The sequence below is a fragment of the Cyprinodon tularosa genome, unplaced genomic scaffold (assembly GCF_016077235.1).
Source record: "Cyprinodon tularosa strain WSP-4 unplaced genomic scaffold, ASM1607723v1 ctg418, whole genome shotgun sequence".
NCBI classification, from domain to species: Eukaryota; Metazoa; Chordata; class Actinopteri; order Cyprinodontiformes; family Cyprinodontidae; genus Cyprinodon; species Cyprinodon tularosa.
In genome coordinates this window covers 14,050-37,393 of record NW_024039139.1, presented here as the reverse complement: position 1 = coordinate 37,393, position 23,344 = coordinate 14,050, and the positions used below count along the sequence as shown (strand labels likewise).

General features: G+C 36.5%; 7 protein-coding genes across 9 annotated transcripts; all 7 read right to left on the bottom strand.

Moving 5' to 3' along the window:
• Window positions 1–1,274: 1,274 nt before the first annotated feature.
• Window positions 1,275–2,102, bottom strand: LOC119792388 (heat shock protein 30-like). The gene has a single exon (XM_038299005.1). It carries the CDS (start codon window positions 2,024–2,026, stop codon window positions 1,412–1,414), a length of 615 nt encoding a protein of 204 aa, XP_038154933.1. The 5' UTR covers window positions 2,027–2,102; the 3' UTR covers window positions 1,275–1,411.
• A 1,735-nt stretch (window positions 2,103–3,837) lies between these two features.
• LOC119792387 (heat shock protein 30-like) lies at window positions 3,838–4,968 on the bottom strand. The gene has a single exon (XM_038299004.1). It carries the CDS (start codon window positions 4,618–4,620, stop codon window positions 4,006–4,008), a length of 615 nt encoding a protein of 204 aa, XP_038154932.1. The 5' UTR covers window positions 4,621–4,968; the 3' UTR covers window positions 3,838–4,005.
• A 1,278-nt stretch (window positions 4,969–6,246) lies between these two features.
• Window positions 6,247–9,857, bottom strand: LOC119792381. 2 transcript variants are annotated; one of them, XM_038298994.1, is made up of 8 exons: window positions 9,842–9,857; window positions 9,471–9,721; window positions 8,428–8,508; window positions 7,936–8,313; window positions 7,671–7,772; window positions 7,258–7,490; window positions 6,785–6,963; window positions 6,247–6,677 (listed from the first exon to the last, which is right to left on the bottom strand). In XM_038298994.1, exons 2-8 carry the CDS (start codon window positions 9,697–9,699, stop codon window positions 6,563–6,565), a joined length of 1,317 nt encoding a protein of 438 aa, XP_038154922.1. In that variant the 5' UTR covers window positions 9,700–9,721; window positions 9,842–9,857; the 3' UTR covers window positions 6,247–6,562. The 2 variants fall into 2 exon arrangements, with proteins under 2 accessions (XP_038154922.1, XP_038154923.1); XM_038298995.1 differs by lacking the exon at window positions 9,842–9,857 and having other exon boundaries at window positions 7,936–8,298; window positions 9,471–9,830.
• Window positions 6,247–21,401, bottom strand: LOC119792385 (heat shock protein 30-like). Of its 2 annotated transcripts, XM_038299001.1 has the most exons (2): window positions 20,786–21,401; window positions 6,247–6,569 (listed from the first exon to the last, which is right to left on the bottom strand). In XM_038299001.1, the coding sequence occupies exons 1-2, from the start codon at window positions 21,379–21,381 to the stop codon at window positions 6,563–6,565; spliced, it is 603 nt and encodes a 200-aa protein (XP_038154929.1). In that variant the 5' UTR covers window positions 21,382–21,401; the 3' UTR covers window positions 6,247–6,562. The 2 variants fall into 2 exon arrangements, with proteins under 2 accessions (XP_038154929.1, XP_038154928.1); XM_038299000.1 differs by lacking the exon at window positions 6,247–6,569 and having other exon boundaries at window positions 20,462–21,401.
• On the bottom strand, window positions 12,043–12,825 carry LOC119792382 (heat shock protein 30-like). The gene has a single exon (XM_038298996.1). It carries the CDS (start codon window positions 12,816–12,818, stop codon window positions 12,204–12,206), a length of 615 nt encoding a protein of 204 aa, XP_038154924.1. The 5' UTR covers window positions 12,819–12,825; the 3' UTR covers window positions 12,043–12,203.
• Window positions 15,267–16,015, bottom strand: LOC119792384 (heat shock protein 30-like). Its single transcript, XM_038298999.1, has one exon. The coding sequence runs from the start codon at window positions 16,006–16,008 to the stop codon at window positions 15,394–15,396; it is 615 nt and encodes a 204-aa protein (XP_038154927.1). The 5' UTR covers window positions 16,009–16,015; the 3' UTR covers window positions 15,267–15,393.
• LOC119792383 (heat shock protein 30-like) lies at window positions 17,827–18,633 on the bottom strand. The gene has a single exon (XM_038298997.1). The coding sequence runs from the start codon at window positions 18,559–18,561 to the stop codon at window positions 17,947–17,949; it is 615 nt and encodes a 204-aa protein (XP_038154925.1). The 5' UTR covers window positions 18,562–18,633; the 3' UTR covers window positions 17,827–17,946.
• Window positions 21,402–23,344: the final 1,943 nt, after the last annotated feature.

Genomic DNA, 23,344 nt, shown 5'->3' with positions numbered 1-23,344 from the left:
AAGTGGAAGTACTGATTAAACTTCTTTACTCAAGTAAAAGTAACAAATTACAGGCTTGTAAATTTACTTAAAATATAAAAGTAAAAGTAGAAACCACTTTTTTCATGCCGTTGCCTACATTGTAATTGGATGTCTGCCAATAGGACTAGATCTCCGTTGTGTTCATTTTCAATCATCTCGTCGTCCATACTACTATGCTAACGCCACCGCCACCAAGCTGCAATGATTTGCCGCCAATGAATACCGCCGAATCTGTCGATTCATCTTGTAGTGGTGCGTCAAATGCAACGTAGATTCCCATCCAATTAGATTGAATTTGGTATTGATGACGTGAAAAATAATAACGGTAACTCCATTGAAATGATTCAAAACTAAAGTAACGAGCCAATTTTTTTAAATGTAAGGAGTAGAAAGAACAGATATTTGTGTACAAATGTAAGGAGTAGAAGTTAAAAGTCGCCATAAAAATAAGTAGTAAAGTAAAGTAAAAATATCAGAAAAATCTACTTGAGTACAGTAACGAAGTATGTGTACTTCGTTACTTCCCACCTCTACCCACAACTGAGGTCAAACAAGGTGTACCTAATCATATGAAGCCTTTTCTGAGTAGTTGATGCACCTTTGGCAGAAATTACAGCCTACAGTTTACATAAACGTGATCCTACACATTTGGGACACCTGGTTTGTGGAAATTTCCCCTCATGAATAGATGCAGATAATCTTATTACCGGTAACCATCAGTGTGGATGGGAAACGTGGGTGCACAGCCATTTTCAGATCTCTTATGAAATTCAATTCTTATGAAAGAGAAGGTTCCCTTCTCTACCCTTCCCTGGACTTTCAGTTTGAGAAAGTTTTGTGTCAGAGGACTGCAGCTAAAACCTTAACCTCAATGCTTTGTTTGCACTGATAAATAAAATATATGTGACTTTCCAGTTTTTTCCAGTCCCCTGAATCTACCACAATGGACTCCAATGAAGGTTTAGAAACATCTCTAGGATGCTCACCGAAATCCTGGATGCAAAAAAAACTAAATGCTGAGCTTCATAACAGTGCCTCTAAATTTCTTCACAAAAATATGGAGGTATTTTTTAAATGGTATCTTTATAAGGTGTCATGTGTGAAGTTTTAAGATGGAAAAAAGTTGTATTGTTCTACTTCAAGAAAAATATGAAGCACTGAATACCTTCTGGGTGCACTTTATGAAGAAAGAGGGCAAAAAAAAAAAAAAAACACTTCTAGAACAATTTACTTTTTAAAAAATGTATTTATTTTATAAATGATTCTGTTACAACATACAATACAGTGAAAAATATCAGTTAACCACATAAGGCCATCAGTACAGAAATAAATGAATAACCATCCTATTGGCACATCAGCATGTTTGTCAGTCCTTGTTTGCTGGTTTGTTCTATGATCTGTTGTCTGTCTCTGATTGGCTGTCTTCTGCTGGTGAACACACACTCTGCTGTGTTTCCTCCTCTGAGCTCCTCTTGATAGTCAGCTCTCTCTCAGCTGGCTCCACACAAGGAACTTTGGCTGCCTGGATGTGGAGCTTTCCATCTGGAGAAAGGTAGCAGTTGACGTTCTCAGGATTCACCCCTTCAGGCAGATCAAACTCCTGTCTGAACTCCTGCAGTCTGTAAGAGTAGGAGCCTTTCCCATTTTCTTCTTTCTTCTCTGTCTTCCCACTGACTCTCAGCTTCCTGCCCACCTGCCTGACTGACAGCTCTTCTGGAGAAAAGCCTTGAGTATCCAGGGTGAGGCCAAAGTGCTCTCCCTCTTTGTCCAGCTGGTAGGAGACTGGCTGCAGAGCCACGCTGCTCCTGAAAGGCTCTGTGTCCTCCAGGATCTGGTGTTGAAGTGTGTCCATCAGCTGCAGACTGCTGCGCAGATCCTGGAGGTTTGGTTGCAGGAGATGCTGCTGGTAGAGCAGAGGTCTGACCTCTGGCCACAGACTGCGTACAGGCCAGGAGAAGTCCATGAAAGGACTGAGGGCAGATGGGAATCCATGAGAGCACAGCATTTTTCTCCTGTTTGCTTTGAGGCTTCTTGTCTTGAGATGAACTTCCTTTCAGGTTTCTCTTCTCTCCTGTGTTGCTTGTGTTTCTTTCTGTCAGTCAGTGGGACTGTCTCAGCTTTATATTCTAGCAGGCGGCGCTCCAGAGGCTTCAGGAAGTTTCTGGTAATTGCCACAGAAGTCCACTGGGTGGAGCTCCTTCACACATTTCATCAGGTCTTCCCAACTTTGCTTCTTCAACAATCACTTCCTTAATCATGTATTTTAGTAATTGTTGGTCAGTTTTAACATTATCTTGTTTCAAAGATGAAATATTTAAATTGATCAGAAAATATATTTAGATGTTTCTTTATGCAGACACAAAAAAGTTTAAGAAGTTTTTGAATAAAACATTTTTATGCACCAGATTTCACGTCTTTTAACTGAATATTTCTGTTTGCTTAAATTTTGAAGATTTTGATTGAAGGATTAATATGAATATGTACATTTTCAAAATTTCATTCATGAAACTATCAGTTAAAATATTTTATCATTTTATTCATTTTGATCAACTGAAATTACTTAAATATTTTTTTATTTATTTTAGAGAAGCTTTTGGAAAGATTGTGCAGATCTTTAATTAACCAGCTTTTCTGAATCTCTATACCAGATATATTCTATGGAATTATTCTTTATGAAGAGAAAACATGTTCCTTGGTTATTGCCATTGTTATACAGCAGGAAATAAAACATTACTTTTTTGGGTAGTATTATTCCTATTCTGTTAAAATTGTTTACTCAATTATTTTCTTTTTTGCAATTTATGTATCCTATCTCTGTATAAAGTAATACATTTTCTGAGCTTTTTTCTGATGCCTAGTGCTCTGGTTTACACTGAATTCAAACAATATTCACAACCCTTTTCTTCATGTTTGTTTTTGATACAGCGGCAAACAAAATTTGATAATTGGTTTTACCATCCCTATTTTCCAATAACAGGACAATATTTTAGCAAATAATGTAACAGATACACATGAAATATACAAACAAAGAAGCGAGGTGTACCTAATCATATGAAGCATTTTCTGAGTAGTTGATGCACCTTTGGCAGAAATTACAGTTTGAAGTTTTATTGAATGTGATGCTATAAGTTTGGGACACCTGATTTTTGGAAGTTTACTGTCATGAATAGATGCAGGTAATCTTATAAAAAATCAGTGTGGATGGGGAACATGGATGCACAGCCATTTTTAGATCTCTTATGAAATTTAAGATGGCCATCCAACTCTATGAGGGATCCGGGTCATTCCAAATTTCCTCCATATGTAAATGATGAAGGCCATTATAACCTTCTAGACCTTCGGAGGAGAAGGTTCCTTTCTCTACCTTTCCCTGGACTTTAATTTTGAGAAAGTTCTATGTTGGAGGACTGCAGCTAAATCTTTAGCCTCCATTCTTGGTTTGCACTCATACATCAAATGTGTACGACTTTCCTAGTTTTTTCCAGTCCCCTGAATCTACCACAATGGACTCCAGTGAAGGTGTAGAAACATCTCCAGATTGGTCAATGCAAACTGGATGCACAAAAACTCCATCTTGAGTTTCATACCAAAGTTTCTCAAGTCTTTTGAATGTCTGATTTTTGTTTTTTATTTATTTACTCTGAATTTCTTTAAAAAGTATTTTTTAAATAATATCTTTATATGGGGTGTTATGTGTAGAGTTTTGAGATTGAAAAGAGAATATTATCCATTTTGCAATAAGGCTGTATTGTACAGTAATGTAGAACACCAAGCATTGGTTTTCACTGTATAAAAAAAGGGACACATAAAAAAAAACACTTCTACAATTTGCTTTTTACATTTTATTTATTTTACATATGTTGCTCTTAAAAACAAAGTACAAAACATCAATTTATCCACTTAAGGCCATTAGTAAAGAAATAAATGAATAATCATCCTATTGGCACATCAGCATGTTTGTCAGTCCTTGTTTGCTGGTTTGTTCTATGATCTGTTGTCTGTCTCTGATTGGCTGTCTTCTGCTGGTGAACACACACTCTGCTGTGTTTCCTCCTCTGAGCTCCTCTTGATAGTCAGCTCTCTCTCAGCTGGCTCCACACAAGGAACTTTGGCTGCCTGGATGTGGAGCTTTCCATCTGGAGAAAGGTAGCAGTTGACGTTCTCAGGATTCACCCCTTCAGGCAGATCAAACTCCTGTCTGAACTCCTGCAGTCTGTAAGAGTAGGAGCCTTTCCCATTTTCTTCTTTCTTCTCTGTCTTCCCACTGACTCTCAGCTTCCTGCCCACCTGCCTGACTGACAGCTCTTCTGGAGAAAAGCCTTGAGTATCCAGGGTGAGGCCAAAGTGCTCTCCCTCTTTGTCCAGCTGGTAGGAGACTGGCTGCAGAGCCACGCTCCTCCTGAAAGGCTCTGTGTCCTCCAGGATCTGGTGTTGAAATTTGTCCATCAGCTGCAGACTGCTGCGCAGATCCTGGAGGGTTTTCTGCAACAGATACTCAGTTCTGAACAGAGGTCTGACCTCTGGCCACAGGCTGCGTACAGGCCAGGGAAAGTTGGTGAATCGCCTCACTGCATAGGGAAATCCACGAGAACACAGCATGCTTCTTCTCAGCAGTAGTAAATCTGTTTGCTGGATAGATGAAACTTCAGGTTTCTCTTCTCTCCTGTGTTGCTTGTGTTTCTTCCTGTCAGTCAGTGGGACTGTCTCAGCTTTATATTCTAGCAGGCGGCGCTCCAGAGGCTTCAGGAAGTTTCTGGTAATTACCACAGAAGTCCACTGGGTGGAGCTCTTTCACACATTTTATCAGGTCTTCCCAATTTGGCTTTTTCCACAATCACTTCTTTAGTCAGGTATTGTAGTAACTGTTCCTCAGTTTTAACAACATTTTATTCATCATAATTAACTGAACATGTTAGAAATAGTTTACATTTATTTTAGGGAAGATTTTGGAAAGATTTAGCAGATCTTTCATCAACCATTTTTTAAATGCCTATACTAGAGTAATCCTATCTATTTCTATTGAATAAAAAAAAAAAAATCTTCCTTTGTTATTTGCATTGTTATACAGCAGGAAATCAATCATCACCATTTGGGTTGTATTGTTCATATTGCATTAAAATTGTTATATAAATTCTTCTTTATTTATTTATTTTATTGTTATTTATGTCTTCCTTGTCAGAATGTAGGAATATATATCCGAGCTTTTTTCTGAGACCTTGGTCTCTGGTTTACACGGAATTCAGAAAATATTGAAAGCAATTTTCTTCATGTTTGTTTTTGATACAACCCCAACCAAAATTTCATAATTTTTATCCCTATTTTCCAAACACATGACAATGACAATGCCCCTATTTTTCTAAAGAATATGAGAAATACATATGAAATATGCAAAGAAGCAAGGTGTAACTGAGAATATTAAGCCTTTTCTGAAGTTGATGCACCTTTTGCAGAAATTACAACCTAAAGTTTTATTGAATATGATGCTATAAGTTTGGAACACCTGATTTTTGGAAGTTTACACTCATGAATAGATGCAGGTAATCTTATAAAAAATCAGTGTGGATGGGGAACATGGGTGCACAGCCATTTTTAGATCTCTTATGAAATTCAAGATGGCCATCCAGCTCTATGAGGGATCCTGGTCATTCCAAGTTTCCTCCATATAATGATGATGGAGGCCATTATGACAATTTAGACCTTCGAAGAGGAAGGTTCCTTTCTGTACCCTTCCTTGGACTTTTATTTTTAGAAAGTTCTATGTCAGAGGACTGCAGCTAAATCCTTAGCCTCTATGTGTGACTTTCCAATTTTTTTCCAGTCCTGTGAATCTACCACAATGGACTCCAGTGAAGTTGCAGAAACGTTTCTAGGATGCTCACTGAAAACCAGATGCACAAGAACTCAATTTTGTGCTTCATAAAATTGTCTGTAAAGACTTACAAATATCTGATTTACTCTAAATCTCCTTAAAAAATATATTTAAAATGATATTTTTTATGGGTTGTTATGCATAGAGTTTTGAGATGAAAAAGAGAATATTTTACATTTTGTAATAAGGCTACATTCTGGCTCCACAGTATGAACAAAAAAAAAAAAAAAAAAGCCTTTTTACGTTTTATTTACTTTGCATATCTTGCTCTTGAAAAATACAGTAAAGTGAAAATTTTAAATTTATCCACATAAGGCCATTAGTAAAAAAAAAACAAATAAAAAAAAAAATCATTCTATTGGCACATCAGCATTTTTTAATGATATCTTTATGGGGTGTTATGTGCAGAGTTTTGAGATTGAAAACAGAATATTATCCATTTTGCAATAAGGCTGCATGGTACAGTAATGTAGAACACCTGAAGCACTGGTCTTCACTGTATAAACAAAGGGGACAAATAAAAAAAACACTTCAAGAACAATCTCTTTAAAAAAAATACAGAAAAGTGAAAAACATCAATTTATCCACATAAGGCCATCAGTAAAGAAATAAATGAATAACCATCCTATTGGCACATCAGCATGTTTGTCAGTCCTTGTTTGCAGGTTTGTTCTATGATCTGTTGTCTGTCTCTGATTGGCTGTCTTCTGCTGGTGAACACACACTCTGCTGTGTTTCCTCCTCTGAGCTCCTCTTGATAGTCAGCTCTCTCTCAGCTGGCTCCGATCTGGAAAAAAAAAGGAATAAAAACACTATATAGGTGTCATGGTCCACAGGTAGTGAACATCACTAACTTATACAAAGAATTGTTATATTGCACACATTATACAATACCCTGCTGCATTCTTGAAACGGTGATGCTTGTGGTTTCCATCCACTGAAAGTGCAAGCATATCTGGGGTACCAGCTTGACATTTGAAGGGATCCTTCTTTAACATCTTATCTAACTCATGTCTTACAGCTTCCCACTCGAAAAAACTTTTCAGGAAGCTGTCAGCCGAGATCTTTCCTGTCTGATTTAAGATGAGAGACAAATTTAAAAAAAGAAAAATTACACAAGGACATAGGTGACCAAATCCAAGGCATAAAGGATAGGTGTTCTTCAAGTTCTAGGTGTGTCCTTTGCTAAAAACATCTCATTCAATCAATTTTGATGTTACCAGTACTTCCGATGATCTGAATGCTGAATGAATGACGTGATATTGATTCAAGTGTATGTAACCAGTGACATCAAAATGTTGAAGAACATAACCACTCAAAAATGGAGTCAGACAGCCCATCTGGGATATGTACGTTAAAGTACTCACACGGCCAAAGCGGATGGTTCGTTGGTCCAACATTTTTAGAAATGCTTGACAGGAGAGACCTGGTGCTGCAATCTTCTTTTCTTCAAATGTAAAAAGCACATCAGTTGCATATAGAGTGGAAAAGTGAAGGGTAGCTGGCCAGTACTCAGTTAAATTTAGGTCATGTACTCCACATGTCCAACTAGCCTCACATCCCTCACAACCCAGCTCTGGCATGCTGAGATCATAACGACCTAAAACACCAAAAAAGTGTAAAAGTTGTAATACTTGGTTATTGTAATGTCAGGTTGAAATTGTGTCACAAACAATTTCTTATGGTCTGCAAAAAACTTACTAAATAATTACATTTAGCTAACATTGGTTTTTAATTATATTTTGGTTTTGATTCATGAAAAAAAGAAAGTTATTCATACCATTGATTGTGACCACAGTGACTGCCTTTCCTGGTTTGGTCCTCAAACACTCTGATGGACAATCACAAATTCTAACTGGGATCTCCACAGGTACGAATCGTGCTAAAGAGATTGACATGTTTAAAATATAAATTCACATAAACTGCATATAAGATATGCAGAACCAGATAAACAAAAAAAAAAACAGAACATTCAAAATACAGTCAAAAGTTAAAAGTAAGAAAAACTCTGAAGAGTGTTTAAACAGTACAAATAAAAAGCTTACCATCATTGCAAAGAGTTGTATTTAAAACATAGGTAGTTGGAGGTAATGGCTGGAAAAACCCAGCTATGATGGTTTCTCTGTTGTGGAAGACATGTCTGGTGTGCATCATCACATCACATTTTTCACAAAAGAAGGGGTGTGGTAGGCAATCACGACACCGAAGTGCAGATGGATTTTTTCCACATTGTTGGCAAAAAGGGGCTGACACACTGTGCTGAGCTGCTAAGGTGTTAACCAGGCGGGGTCTTTCTGCTTTCCAACTCTCTGAAAATATGCTTTTTCTTGTGCTCCAGTTAGTGGACGCCAGAGGAACGTTTGGCACTAGTGGTTGACCTGCAGCATCATTCAGCGAACTCTGGAATTCTTGTAGAAAAGACTCTTTTAAAAAATAAAAACATTTTTTTAGATGTTACAAAAGTATAGCACATACTTTTGTATGTGCTATACTTTTATTATATAGAAAAAATAAAATAAGATGTACTAGTGACATACCAACAGTCTCTGGAGCAAAGGCAGCCTCACACTGAATGTTAGAGGGATGAGAGGGACATCTGGTCTTCTCACTGTGGGACGCTATAATAATGAATTAAACAAATGTAAAAGTAAGGAGTATATCTAACATCTTACTTAAATCCACATTTGGATGTCCAATTCCAATTTAATAACCGTCTCAAATTCCCATATCTCAAGATTCAAATTTGTAGTAGAAACTATTAACTAAAAATTAAGAAAGTAATTCAGATTGTCAGACAAATGGAGGAAAATCACATTTGTTTGTAACCTTTTCTAATAAGGTATGGTTAATGGATAGTGAACCATTTAAATTATGTTGCCTAAATTATCCAAATTTGTAGGCTATTTTTTGTAAATTATTTAAAGGATGTTGCAGACTGTTTAATAATATTTCTCTATTTTGATGAGCACTGGTGGTTTGTATTTTGTTTTGTTTGTTCAATGAACATTCAATGACTTGAATGAACTGTCAAAAGTGCTTGGCACTATCAACACTTAGTCGTCCCCGGTGAAAGCAGAAATTTTTCACGGTGACTAAAGTAATCAAGGTGACTATGGTCTTTAAAATGATTGAGTTGACCGATGATCAACATCAAAGAAAATTTAAAAAAAACCTTGAAAATTAATACAAGTGCTGGAGGGCTGCTATGACTAAATACATGTACATCAACTGCTGGAAAAGCATTCACTCTGTTGCAACCACATTGTACTGTGTGTCAAAACAGTAAAACTTCTATTTTTTGTTATATAACTAACCTGTTCTTTGTTATTGAGTAATTTCTAGTCAACATACTCTTACCGTATAATTAAAAACAATTTTGTGTTGGGGAAAGATATCAGCCTTTAATAGATAAATGTTTTTACATCCACTTCTCTGGATGTAAAAGCAAACAGAATTAATTACTTGTTAGAAGAAATATATTTTGCCAAAATATCAATTAATATATGGATTAATTTACTAATATGTGTAAAAAAAAATAGTCTACATCTGTCAGTGATCATGTTTTGAAAGAAGTACTTACTCTTAGGTAATTGATTTCTTGTTGATCTTGCCCTTTTATAAAGTTTGTTACCATCTTTATCCCTTTTTCTCCACCTTACTGTTGGTTCAGGTATCTTCATAGGTACTTGATGATTTTTCTTCAGCTCAACAAGCAAGTCATCAAGTTGTTGAAGCTCTAGATTTATTTTTTGCTTTTGTATCTCAGTTTCTAGGTCCATTAATGGATCAGAGATGTTTGAGACGCTCATGGTGAAGGACAGACAGACAGAACTGTTGACAAGTTAAGAATAGACAAATTAAGGACACAAAGATGATAAACAGATAAAACAGATGTGGCTCTTAAAAGTGCCTTTTGTGGGTGCTATATAAAAGAGCAGAAAGATACAGTACGTGAGGTGATGAGATCAAAGAAGAACCTGTTGACATAAAAAAAATAAGAAATGTTCAGATTTCGGAAATTCTTGATTTCTCTTTATAAGTTGCAACAGCAAAAACCAAAACAGACAGGTGTAGAGATCTTTCCCTGTAATGATCCAAGTTCGTTTTAATTGGAAGTAAATGGCCTAGCTGCAAACAGACATGGGCTCATAGACAAACTTTTAAGGAGCATTACAGCCTAGGGTCACTGGCGTTTATATCGATCCTCAAATTTTACAACAAGCATGACTATAAAGAATTCTGTGACTCTAGCATGGCCAATTAAATGTATTAAGTGCAGGTTCAGTTGAAGCTTATGGACTCCAAGAGCCTAACGTAGCTAGCTTCCCGCCCAGTTCTTCCGGTAAATTTCTTTTATAAATGTTACAAACGTGTCTAAATGTCTTCAACCATTCGCGGCACAGTCCGACTGCCATTAAGTCCTGAAACTGCAATCATCAACTAACCCGATAACACTCTAGTTATTTTTTTGTTTTATAGTACAGAAACATTTTGGACAGATTCAGGTTTGTACTCACAGGGGTGCAAGCGTCACATGCGATGATGTCAGCGTCTTCTTCTTCGTAGGTTTTTGCGGTATACGTACTTATTTTTATTATTTCAATGAAAAATATTAAACGTTCACAGAACTGTTTGCATGAAATCACAAAAGAAAATCATTTTTATTTCTACTTAAATTAAGTTGGTAAATTTAAAATAAAGGATTTTAAATCGAGCTAAAAAAAAAAAAGGCTTTTAAATCAACTTAACAACAACCACAACAAAAACCCTCCGGTTTTATATTTTACTGAGTTATTTTTAAATACCCAATTAAAGTTTTATGAACGTTTATGTAGTAAATATTATTAATATCCTGTTCAAACTAGCAAATACGTTGTAAATAAAGTTTTTTTTTTTAAATAGATACGTCATCTTATTCGTTCCTAAGTCGTAAATATCGGACGCTTAGGGGACGATACAACATTCAATGAGAGAACCCTTCAAGTCACATATTGACGCCGAGGGTACCTGAAAAAACGTCAATATGTGACGAGTTGGGAGTGAGAATGTGTTGAATTTATCACCCATTGGGTAGTTTTCTATATTAATTGAAATAAATGCATTTTTTTATATTATTTAATTTATTTAGTCTCCGTCTTTATGTTGGAATAACATTTTTCTGAGCTGGTTCTGTCCTATGCCTTGTGTTCTGGTTTAGACTTCATCCAAAAAATATTAAAATCACTTCATACTTCCGTTTTGTTTTTATTAAAATCCTCCATCAATTTATCTTTTCCCCAATATTCCAAAAAGAAAAACATGACAATGCACAAGTTTAAAAAAAAAAAAAAATATATAAATAGATAGGAAATATACAAGGAAGCTAAGTGTACCTATGACGCCTTTTCTGAGTAGATGCACCGTTGGCAGAGATTACAGCCTAAAGTTTTATTGAATGTGATAATATAAGTTAGGGACACCTACTTTTTGGAAATTTACATTCATGAATAGATGCAGATAATCGTATAAACCATCAGTGTGGATGGGGAACATGGATGCGCAGCCATTTTTAGATCTCTTATGAAATTCAAGATGTCAATCCAGCTCTATGAGGGATCCTGGTCATTCCAAGATTCCTATAATGATTATGGAGGACATTATGACCATCTAGACCTTCGAAGGAGAAGGTTCCTTTCTCTACCCTTCCCAGGACTTTCATTTTGAGAAAGTTCTATGTTGGAGGACTGCAGCTAAACCTTTAGCCTCCATTCTTGGTTTGCACTCATACATGCAATGTGTACGACTTTCCTATTTTTTTCCAGTCCCCTGAATCTACCACAATGAACTCCAGTGAAGGTGTAGAAACATCTCCAGATTGCTCAATGAAAACTGGATGCACAAAAACTCCATTTTGAGTTTCATACCAAAGTTTCTCAAGTCTTTTGAATGTCTGATTTAGTTTTTTTTTATTTACTCTGCATTTCTTTATAAAGTATTTTTAAATAATATCTTTATATGGGGTGTTATGTGTAGAGTTTTGAGATTGAAAACAGAATATTATCCATTTTGCAATAAGGCTGCAAGGCTGCATGGTACAGTAATGTAGAACACCTGAAGCTCTGGTCTTCACCGTATAAACAAAGGGACACAATGAAAACACTTCTAGAACAAACTGCGTTTTACATTTTATTTATTTTACATATATTGCTCTTAAAAAATACAATAAAGTGCAAAATATCAATTTATCCACATAAGGCCATCAGTAAAGAAATAAATGGATAACCATCCTATTGGCACATAAACATGTTTGTCAGTCCTTGTTTGCAGGTTTGTTCTATGATCTGTTGTCTGTCTCTGATTGGCTGTCTTCTGCTGGTGAACACACATTCTGCTGTGTTTCCTCCTCTGAGCTCCTCTTGATAGTCAGCTCTCTCTCAGCTGGCTCCACACAAGGAACTTTGGCTGCCTGGATGTGGAGCTTTCCATCTGGAGAAAGGTAGCAGTTGACGTTCTCAGGATTCACCCCTTCAGGCAGATCAAACTCCTGTCTGAACTCCTGCAGTCTGTAAGAGTAGGAGCCTTTCCCATTTTCTTCTTTCTTCTCTGTCTTCCCACTGACTCTCAGCTTCCTGCCCACCTGCCTGACTGACAGCTCTTCTGGAGAAAAGCCTTGAGTATCCAGGGTGAGGCCAAAGTGCTCTCCCTCTTTGTCCAGCTGGTAGGAGACTGGCTGCAGAGCCACGCTGCTCCTGAAAGGCTCTGTGTCCTCCAGGATCTGGTGTTGAAGTTTGTCCATCAGCTGCAGACTGCTGCGCAGATCCTGGAGGTTTGGTTGCAGGAGATGCTGCTGGTAGAGCAGAGGTCTGACCTCTGGCCACAGACTGCGTACAGGCCAGGAGAAGTCCATGAAAGGACTGAGGGCAGATGGGAATCCATGAGAGCACAGCATTTTTCTCCTGTTTGCTTTGAGGCTGTCTTGGGATGAACTTCTTGTCAGGTTTCTCTTCTCTCCTGTGTTGCTTGTGTTTCTTTCTGTCAGTCAGTGGGACTGTCTCAGCTTTATATTCTAGCAGGCGGCGCTCCAGAGGCTTCAGGAAGTTTCTGGTAATTACCACAGAAGTCCACTGGGTGGAGCTCTTTCACACATTTTATCAGGTCTTCCCAATTTTGCTTCTTCAACAATCACTTCCTTAATCATGTATTTTAGTAATTGTTGGTCAGTTTTAACATAATTTTGTTTCAAAGATGAAATATTTAAACTAATCTGAAAATATATTTTTATGTTTCTTTACGGCACACAAAAAGGTTTAAGAGGTTTTTGAATAAATCATTTTTATGCACCAGATTTCACAACTTTTAACTGAACATTTCTGTTTGCTTAAATCTTGAAGATTTTAATTGAAGGATTAATATGAATTTGTACATTTTAAAAACCTAATTCATGAAACTATCAGTTGAAAATGTTTATCATTTCATTCATTTTGATCAACTGAAATTACTTAAATAATTTTTAATTTATTTTAGAGAAGCTTTTGGAAAGATTGTGCAGATCTTTAATTAACCAGCTTTTCTGAATCTCTATACCAGATATATTCTATGGAATCATTCTTTATGAAGAGAAAACATGTTCCTTGGTTATTGGCATTGTTATACAGCAGGAAATAAAACATTACCATTTTGGGTAGCATTATTCTTATTCTGTTAAAATTGTTTAACCAATTATTTGCTTTTTTGCAATTTATGTATCCTATCTCTTTATATAGAAATGCATTTTCTAAGCTTTTTTTCTGATGCCTGGTGCTCTGGTTTACACTGAATTCAAACAATATTCACAACACATTTCTTCATCTTTGTTTTTGATACAGCGGCAAACTAAATTTTGATAATTGATTTTACCATCCCTATTTTCCAATAACAGGAAAATATTTTAGCAAATAATGTAACAGATACACATGAAATATACAAACAAAGCAGCAGAGATGGCAAAAGTACTCACTTTCCGTACTTGAGTAAAAGTACAGATACTTGTGTTAAAAAATACTCTGGTAAAAGTGGAAGTACTGATTAAACTTCTTTACTCAAGTAAAAGTAACAAAGTACAGGCTTGTAAATTTACTTAAAGTATAAAAGTAAAAGTAGAAACCACTTTTTTCATGCCGTTGCCTTCATTTTAAATGGATGTCTGCCAATAGGACTAGATCTCCGTTGTGTTCATTTTCAATCATCTCGTCGTCCATGCTACTATGCTGACGCCACCGCCACCAAGCTGCAATGATTTGCCGCCAATGAATACCGCCGAATCTGTCGATTCATCTTGTAGTGGTGCGTCAAATACAACGTAGATTCCCATCCAATTAGATTGAATTTGGTATTGATGACGTGAAAAATAATAACGGTAACTCCATTGAAATGATTCAAAACTAAAGTAACAAGACAATTTTTTTAAAATGTAAGGAGTAGAAAGTACAGATATTTGTGTAAAAATGTAAGGAGTAGAAGTAAAAAGTCGCCATAAAAATAAGTAGTAAAGTAAAGTAAAAATATCAGAAAAATCTACTTGAGTACAGTAACAAAGTATTTGTACTTCGTTACTTCCCATCTCTGCAAAGGAGCGAGGTGTAACTAATCATATGAAGCCTTTTCTGAGTAGTTGATGCACCTTTGGCAGAAATTACAGTTTGAAGTTTTATTGAATGTGATGTTATAAGTTTGGGACACCTGATTTTTCTAAGTTTGCACTGATGAATAGATGCAGGTTATCTTATATAAAAACAGTGTGGATGGGGAACATTGGTGCACAGCAATTTTTAGATCTCTTATGAAATTCAAGATGGCCATCCAGCTCTATGAGGGATCCTGGTCATTCCAAGATTCCTCCATATAATGATTATGGAGGACATTATGACCATCTAGACCTTCGAAGAGGAAGGTTCCTTTCTGTAACCTTCCCTGGACTTTTTATTTTTAGAAAGTTCTATGTCAGAGGACTGCAGCTAAATCCTTAGCCTCTATGTGTGACTTTCCAATTTTTTTCCAGTCCTGTGAATCTACCACAATGGACTCCAGTGAAGGTGTAGAAACGTTTCTAGGATGCTCACTGAAAACCAGATGCAAGAACTCAATTTTGTGCTTCATGAAAATGTCTGTAAAGTCTTCCAAATATCTGATTTACTTTAAATCTCTTTAAAAATATATGTATTTTTTAAATTAGATCTTTATATGGGGTGTTATGTGTAGAGTTTTGAGATTGAAAAGATAATATTATCCATTTTGCAATAAGGCTGTATTGTACAGTAATGTAGAACACCAAGCATTGGTTTTCACTGTATAAAAAAGGGACACATACAAAAAAACAATTCTAGAACAATTTGCTTTTTACATTTGATTTATTTTACATATGTTGCTCTTAAAAACAAAGTACAAAACATCAATTTATCCACACAAGGCCATTAGTAAAGAAAGAAATGAATAATCATCCTATTGGCACATCAACATGTTTGTCAGTCCTTGTTTGCAGGTTTGTTCTATGATCTGTTGTCTGTCTCTGATTGGCTGTCTTCTGCTGGTGAACACACACTCTGCTGTGTTTCCTCCTCTGAGCTCCTCTTGATAGTCAGCTCTCTCTCAGCTGGCTCCACACAAGGAACTTTGGCTGCCTGGATGTGGAGCTTTCCATCTGGAGAAAGGTAGCAGTTGACGTTCTCAGGATTCACCCCTTCAGGCAGATCAAACTCCTGTCTGAACTCCTGCAGTCTGTAAGAGTAGGAGCCTTTCCCATTTTCTTCTTTCTTCTCTGTCTTCCCACTGACTCTCAGCTTCCTGCCCACCTGCCTGACTGACAGCTCTTCTGGAGAAAAGCCTTGAGTATCCAGGGTGAGGCCAAAGTGCTCTCCCTCTTTGTCCAGCTGGTAGGAGACTGGCTGCAGAGCCACGCTCCTCCTGAAAGGCTCTGTGTCCTCCAGGATCTGGTGTTGAAGTTTGTCCATCAGCTGCAGACTGCTGCGCAGATCCTGGAGGTTTCTTTGCAGGAGATGCTGCTGGTAGAGCAGAGGTCTGACCTCTGGCCACAGACTGCGTACAGGCCAGGAGAAGTCCATGAAAGGACTGAGGGCAGATGGGAATCCATGAGAGCACAGCATTTTTCTACAGTTTGCTTTGAGGCTTCTTGTCTTGGGATGAACTTCTTTTCAGGTTTCTCTTCTCTCCTGTGTTGCTTGTGTTTCTTTCTGTCAGTCAGTGGGACTGTCTCAGCTTTATATTCTAGCAGGCGGCGCTCCAGAGGCTTCAGGAAGTTTCTGGTAATTACCATAGAAGTCCACTGGGTGGAGCTTTTTCACACATTTTATCAGGTCTTCCCAACTTTGCTTCTTCAACAATCACTTCCTTAATCATGTATTTTAGTAATTGTTGGTCAGTTTTAACATTATCTTGTTTCAAAGATAAAATATTTAAATTAATCAGAAAATGTATTTAGATGTTTCTTTATGCACACACAAAGAAGTTTAAGAAGTTTTTGAATAAAACATTTTTATGCACCAGATTTCACAACTTTTAACTGAATATTTCTGTTTGCTTAAATCTTGAAGATTTTAATTGAAGGATTAATATGAATTTGTACATTTTTAAAACTTAATTCATGAAACTATCAGTTGAAAATGTTTATCATTTCATTCATTTTGATCAACTGAAATTACTTAAATAATTTTTAATTTATTTTAGAGAAGCTTTTGGAAAGATTGTGCAGATCTTTAATTAACCAGCTTTTCTGAATCTCTATACCAGATATATTCTATGGAATCATTCTTTATGAAGAGAAAACATGTTCCTTGGTTATTGGCATTGTTATACAGCAGGAAATAAAACATTACCATTTTGGGTAGCATTATTCTTATTCTGTTAAAATTGTTTAACCAATTATTTGCTTTTTTGCAGTTTATGTATCCTATCTCTGTTTATAGGAATGCATTTTCTAAGCTTTTTTTCTGAAGCCTGGTGCTCTGGTTTACACTGAATTCAAACAATATTCACAACACATTTCTTCATCTTTGTTTTTGATACAGCGGCAAACAAAATTTTGATAATTGGTTTTACCATCCCTATTTTCCAATAACAGGACATTATTTTAGCAAATAATGTAACAGATACACATGAAATATACAAACAAAGGAGCGAGGTGTAACTAATCATATGAAGCCTTTTCTGAGTAGTTGATGCACCTTTGGCAGAAATTACAGTTTGAAGTTTTATTGAATGTGATGTTATAAGTTTGGGACACCTGATTTTTCGGGGTTTGCACTGATGAATAGATGCAGGTTATCTTATATAAAAACAGTGTGGATGGGGAACATGGGTGCACAGCAATTTTTAGATCTCTTATGAAATTCAAGATGGCCATCCAGCTCTATGAGGGGTCCTGGTCATTCCAAGATTCCTATAATGATTATGGAGGACATTATGACCATCTAGACCTTTGAAGAAGAAGGTTCCTTTCTCTAACCTTCCCTGAATTTTTGTTTTTTAGACGTTCTGTGTAGAAGGACTGCAGCTAAATCCTTAGCCTCCATGTGTAACTTTCCAATTTTTTTCCAGTCCTGTGAATCTACCACAATGGACTCCAGTGAAGGTGTAGAAACGTTTCTAGGATGCTCACTGAAAACCAGATACAAGAACTCAATTTTGTGCTTCATAAAAATGTCTGTAAAGTCTTCCAAATATCTGATTTACTTTAAATCTCTTTAAAAATATATGTATTTTTTAAATTAGATCTTTATACGGGGTGTTATGTGTAGAGTTTTGAGATTGAAAAGATAATATTATCCATTTTGCAATAAGGCTGTATTGTACAGTAATGTAGAACACCAAGCATTGGTTTTCACTGTATAAAAAAAGGGACACATAAAAAAAAACAATTCTAGAACAATTTGCTTTTTACATTTGATTTATTTTACATATGTTGCTCTTAAAAACAAAGTACAAAACATCAATTTATCCACACAAGGCCATTAGTAAAGAAATAAATGAATAATCATCCTATTGGCACATCAACATGTTTGTCAGTCCTTGTTTGCAGGTTTGTTCTATGATCTGTTGTCTGTCTCTGATTGGCTGTCTTCTGCTGGTGAACACACACTCTGCTGTGTTTCCTCCTCTGAGCTCCTCTTGATAGTCAGCTCTCTCTCAGCTGGCTCCACACAAGGAACTTTGGCTGCCTGGATGTGGAGCTTTCCATCTGGAGAAAGGTAGCAGTTGACGTTCTCAGGATTCACCCCTTCAGGCAGATCAAACTCCTGTCTGAACTCCTGCAGTCTGTAAGAGTAGGAGCCTTTCCCATTTTCTTCTTTCTTCTCTGTCTTCCCACTGACTCTCAGCTTCCTGCCCACCTGCCTGACTGACAGCTCTTCTGGAGAAAAGCCTTGAGTATCCAAGGTGAGGCCAAAGTGCTCTCCCTCTTTGTCTAGCTGGTAGGAGAATGGCTGCAGAGCCACGCTGCTCCTGAAAGGCTCTGTGTCCTCCAGGATCTGGTGTTGAAGTTTGTCCATCAGCTGCAGACTGCTGCGCAGATCCTGGAGGTTTAGTTGCAGGAGATGCTGCTGGTAGAGCAGAGGTCTGACCTCTGGCCACAGACTGCGTACAGGCCAGGAGAAGTCCATGAAAGGACTGAGGGCAGATGGGAATCCATGAGAGCACAGCATTTTTCTCCTGTTTGCTTTGAGGCTTCTTGTCTTGGGATGAACTTCTTTTCAGGTTTCTCTTCTCTCCTGTGTTGCTTGTGTTTCTTTCTGTCACTCAGTGGGACTGTCTCAGCTTTATATTCTAGCAGGCGGCGCTCCAGAGGCTTCAGGAAGTTTCTGGTAATTACCACAGAAGTCCACTGGATGGAGCTCTTTCACACATTTTATCAGGTCTTCCCAACTTTGCTTCTTCAACAATCACTTCCTTAATCATGTATTTTAGTAATTGTTGGTTAGTTTTAACATTATTTTGTTTCAAGGATGAAATATTTAAACTAATCTGAAAATATATTTTGATGTTTCTTTATGCACACACAAAAAAGTTTAAGAGGTTTTTGAATAAATAATTTTTATGCACCAGATTTTATGTCCTTTAACTGAATATTTCTGTGTGCTTAAATCAATTAAAAGATTTTAATTGAAGGATTAATATGAATATGTAATTTTTTTAACACTTCATTTATGAAACTGTCAGTTGAAATTGTTTATCTTTTCATTCATTATGATCAACTGAAATTACTTAAATTATTTTAATTTATTTTAGAGAAGCTTTTGGAAAGATTGTGCAGATCTTTAATTAACCAGCTTTTCTGAATCTCTATATCAGATATATTCTATGGAATTATTCTTTATGAAGAGAAAACATGTTCCTTGGTTATTGGCATTGTTATACAGCAGGAAATAAAACATTACCATTTCGTGTATATTATCCTTGTTCTATTAAAATTGTTTACTCAATTCTTTTCTTTTTTGCAATTTATGTATCCTATCTCTGTTTATAGGAATACATTTTCTGAGCTTTTTTTCAGAAGCCTGGTGCTCTGGTTTACACTGAATTCAAACAATATTCACAACACTTTTCTTCATGTTTGTTTTTGATACAGCGGCAAACTAAATTTGATCATTGGTTTTACCATCCCTATTTTCCAATAACAGGAAAATATTTTAGCAAATAATGTAACAGATACACATGAAATATACAAACAAAAAAGCGAGGTGTACCTAATTATATGAAGCCTTTTCTGAGTAATTGATGCACCTTTGGCAGAAATTACAGTTTGAAGTTTTATTGAATGTGATGCTATAAGTTTGGGACACCTGATTTTTGGAAGTTTACTGTCATGAATAGATGCAGGTAATCATATAAAAAAATCAGTGTGGATGGGGAACATGGGTGCACAGCCATTTTTAGATCTCTTATGAAATTCAAGATGGCCATCCAGCTCTATGAGGGGTTCTGGTCATTCCAAGATTCCTCCATATAATGATGATGGAGGCCATTATGACAATTTAGACCTTCGAAGAAGAAGGTTCCTTTCTCTAACCTTTCCTGGATTTTTGTTTTAAGACGTTCTGTTTTGGAGGACTACAGCTAAATCCTTAGCCTCCATGTGGAGACTTTCCAATTTTTTTCCAGTCCTGTGAATCTACCACAATGGACTCCAGTGAAGGTGTAGAAACGTTTCTAGGATGCTAACTGAAAACCAGATGCACAAGAACCCAATTTTGTGCTTCATGAAAATGTCTGTAAAGTCTTTCAAATATCTGATTTACTCTAAATCTCCTTAAAAACTATTTTTAAAATGATATTTTTATTGGCTATTATGCATAGAGTTTGGAGATGAAAAAGAGAATATTATCAATTTTGTAATAAGGCTACATTCTGCTGAACAGTATGAACAAAGAAACACAAACAAAAAAAATAGCCTTTTTACATTTTATTTACTTTACATACTGTATGTTGCTCTTTAAAAATACAGTAAAGTGAAAAATGTTACTTCATCCACATAAGGCCATTAGTAAAAAAAACAAATAAAAAATCCTTCTATTGGCACATCAGTATTTTTTAAATAATATCTTTATGGGGTGTTATGTGCAGAGTTTTGAGATTGAAAACAGAATATTATCCATTTTGCAGTAAGGCTGCATGGTACAGTAATGTAGAACACCTGAAGCTCTGGTCTTCACTGTATAAACAAAGGGGACACATAAAAAAAACACACTTCTAGAACAATTTGTGTTTCACGTTTTATTTGTTTTACATATATTGCTCTTAAAAAAATACATAAATGTGAAAAATATCAATTTAACCACATAAGGCCACCAGTAAAGAAATAAATGAATAACCATCCTATTGGCACATCAACATGTTTGTCAGTCCTTGTTTGCAGGTTTGTTCTATGATCTGTTGTCTGTCTCTGATTGGCTGTCTTCTGCTGGTGAACACACACTCTGCTGTGTTTCCTCCTCTGAGCTCCTCTTGATAGTCAGCTCTCTCTCAGCTGGCTCCACACAAGGAACTTTGGCTGCCTGGATGTGGAGCTTTCCATCTGGAGAAAGGTAGCAGTTGATGTTCTCAGGATTCACCCCTTCAGGCAGATCAAACTCCTGAAGTCTGTAAGAGTAGGAGCCTTTCCCATTTTCTTCTTTCTTCTCTGTCTTCCCACTGACTCTCAGCTTCCTGCCCACCTGCCTGACTGACAGCTCTTCTGGAGAAAAGCCTTGAGTATCCAGGGTGAGGCCAAAGTGCTCTCCCTCTTTGTCCAGCTGGTAGGAGACTGGCTGCAGAGCCACGCTGCTCCTAAAAGGCTCTGTGTCCTCCAGGATCTGGTGTTGAAGTTTGTCCATCAGCTGCAGACTGCTGCGCAGATCCTGGAGGTTTCTTTGCAGGAGATGCTGCTGGTAGAGCAGAGGTCTGACCTCTGGCCACAGACTGCGTACAGGCCAGGAGAAGTCCATGAAAGGACTGAGGGCAGATGGGAATCCATGAGAGCACAGCATTTTTCTCCTGTTTGCTTTGAGGCTTCTTGTCTTGAGATGAACTTCTTTTCAGGTTTCTCTTCTCTCCTGTGTTGCTTGTGTTTCTTTCTGTCAGTCAGTGGGACTGTCTCAGCTTTATATTCTAGCAGGCGGCGCTCCAGAGGCTTCAGGAAGTTTCTGGTAATTACCACAGAAGTCCACTGGGTGAAGCTCTTTCACACATTTTATTAGGTCTCTGAATTTTTCTTTAAGCAACAATAATTTCCTTAAACAAGTTTTGTTTACAAATTGTTGTGTGTGCTAAAAAAATGTCTTTTGTTTCATTATGTTTTAATTTAGCCTCAATTATTTGTAGATCTTTATTTTTTCCCTGATTTTCCAAACAGAACACATGGCAATGAAAATGCTAACATTTTCTAAAGAATTTCACAAATAGATATGAAATATACAACAAAAGAAGCAAGGTCTACCTAATCATATGAAGCCTTTTCTGAGTAGTTAATGCACCTGTGGCAGAATTTAAAACCTAAAGTTTTATTGAACATGATATAAGTTTGGGACAGCTGATTTTTGCAAGTTTCAACTCATGAATAGATGCAGATAATCTTCAATCAGTGTGGATGGGAAACATGGGTGCACAGCTATTTTCACCATCCCATGAGGGCTCCTGGTTATTCCAACTTTCCTCCATATAATGATGATGTCGGACATTATGACCATCGAGACTTTTGAAGAAGAAGGTTCCTTTCTGTAACCTTCCCTGGACTTTTGTTTTGAGAAAGCTCTGTGTGGGAGGACTGCAGCTAAATCCTTAGCATCCAGTGGTTAATGTTCCATTTTTTTCCAGTCCCGTGAATCTACCACAATGCGAAGATGTAGAAATATTTCTAGAATGCTCACTGAAAACCAGGTGCACAACAACTCAATTTTGTGCTTCCTATCAATGTTTATTTATTTTACATATGTTGCTCTTAAAGTACAGTAAAGTGAAAAACATAAATTTTTCCACATAAGGCCATCAGTAAAAAAGAGATGAATAATAATCCTACATAAATCTAACATATTCGTTAGTCCTTGTTTGCAGGTTTGTTCTATAATCTGTTATTTTGTTTCAAAATTATTTGTGCATTGTAAGTGTGAAATAAAGTTATAGAGAGAGTTATATAAGTTTTGCATGTGTAGAATAAAAAAAATTCACAAGTGCAATTTTTTTTTTTACACCCATCCAAATTGTAAGTACAAGTACACAAATTCTGTTATACAAGTTGCAAATCAAAACCTCTTACATTCTCAGTTTTGCTTCAAATGGTGCAGAACTATTTTTCTTTCTAACATTCAGCAAATAAAAAATGTAACAAAAATAAAGCAAAAACTTAAACAGAAACTGAGCACATGTTAGCATTTGAATGTGTTTATGAATGACTGTAGTGTTTAGCACGAAAGAATAGAATAGAAACATTATTTGTCTCAAGTTATATAAAATATTCTTTGACACGGGCTCAATCAAAATTATAATCAATAGTTACACACATAGGTTAATAAATACAAATAAAAATAACAAAACTACATAAAAACCTTGTACAATCCAGGTAGAAAGCTACTATTCATACCACTTATTCCATCTCTCAAGGGTGTTAGGTAGATATAGTACATGGTTTGAATGATTTCTTGTGGATGTTTTTCTGGGTCAGTGAAAACTTACGTCTTCTGCCTGATGGAAGCAGATGGAAGTGATGAAGAATGAAGAGACAGATCCTCTGGGATCAGGGTGACCCTCCTAATCACAGAGCCTTTAACAGTTCATAAAGTGTAACCCAATAATAGCTAATAACAGGAACGTTTAGCAGTTAGATTTGACCCATTTGGAAACTTTAAGGGATAAAATAATGAGGATGTATTATGTTAACAACATATAAATCTGAGTTAAAATCTCCTTCCTAACATAAAACAAATCTTGGTTTTATTACATAGAGGCATTAATGTG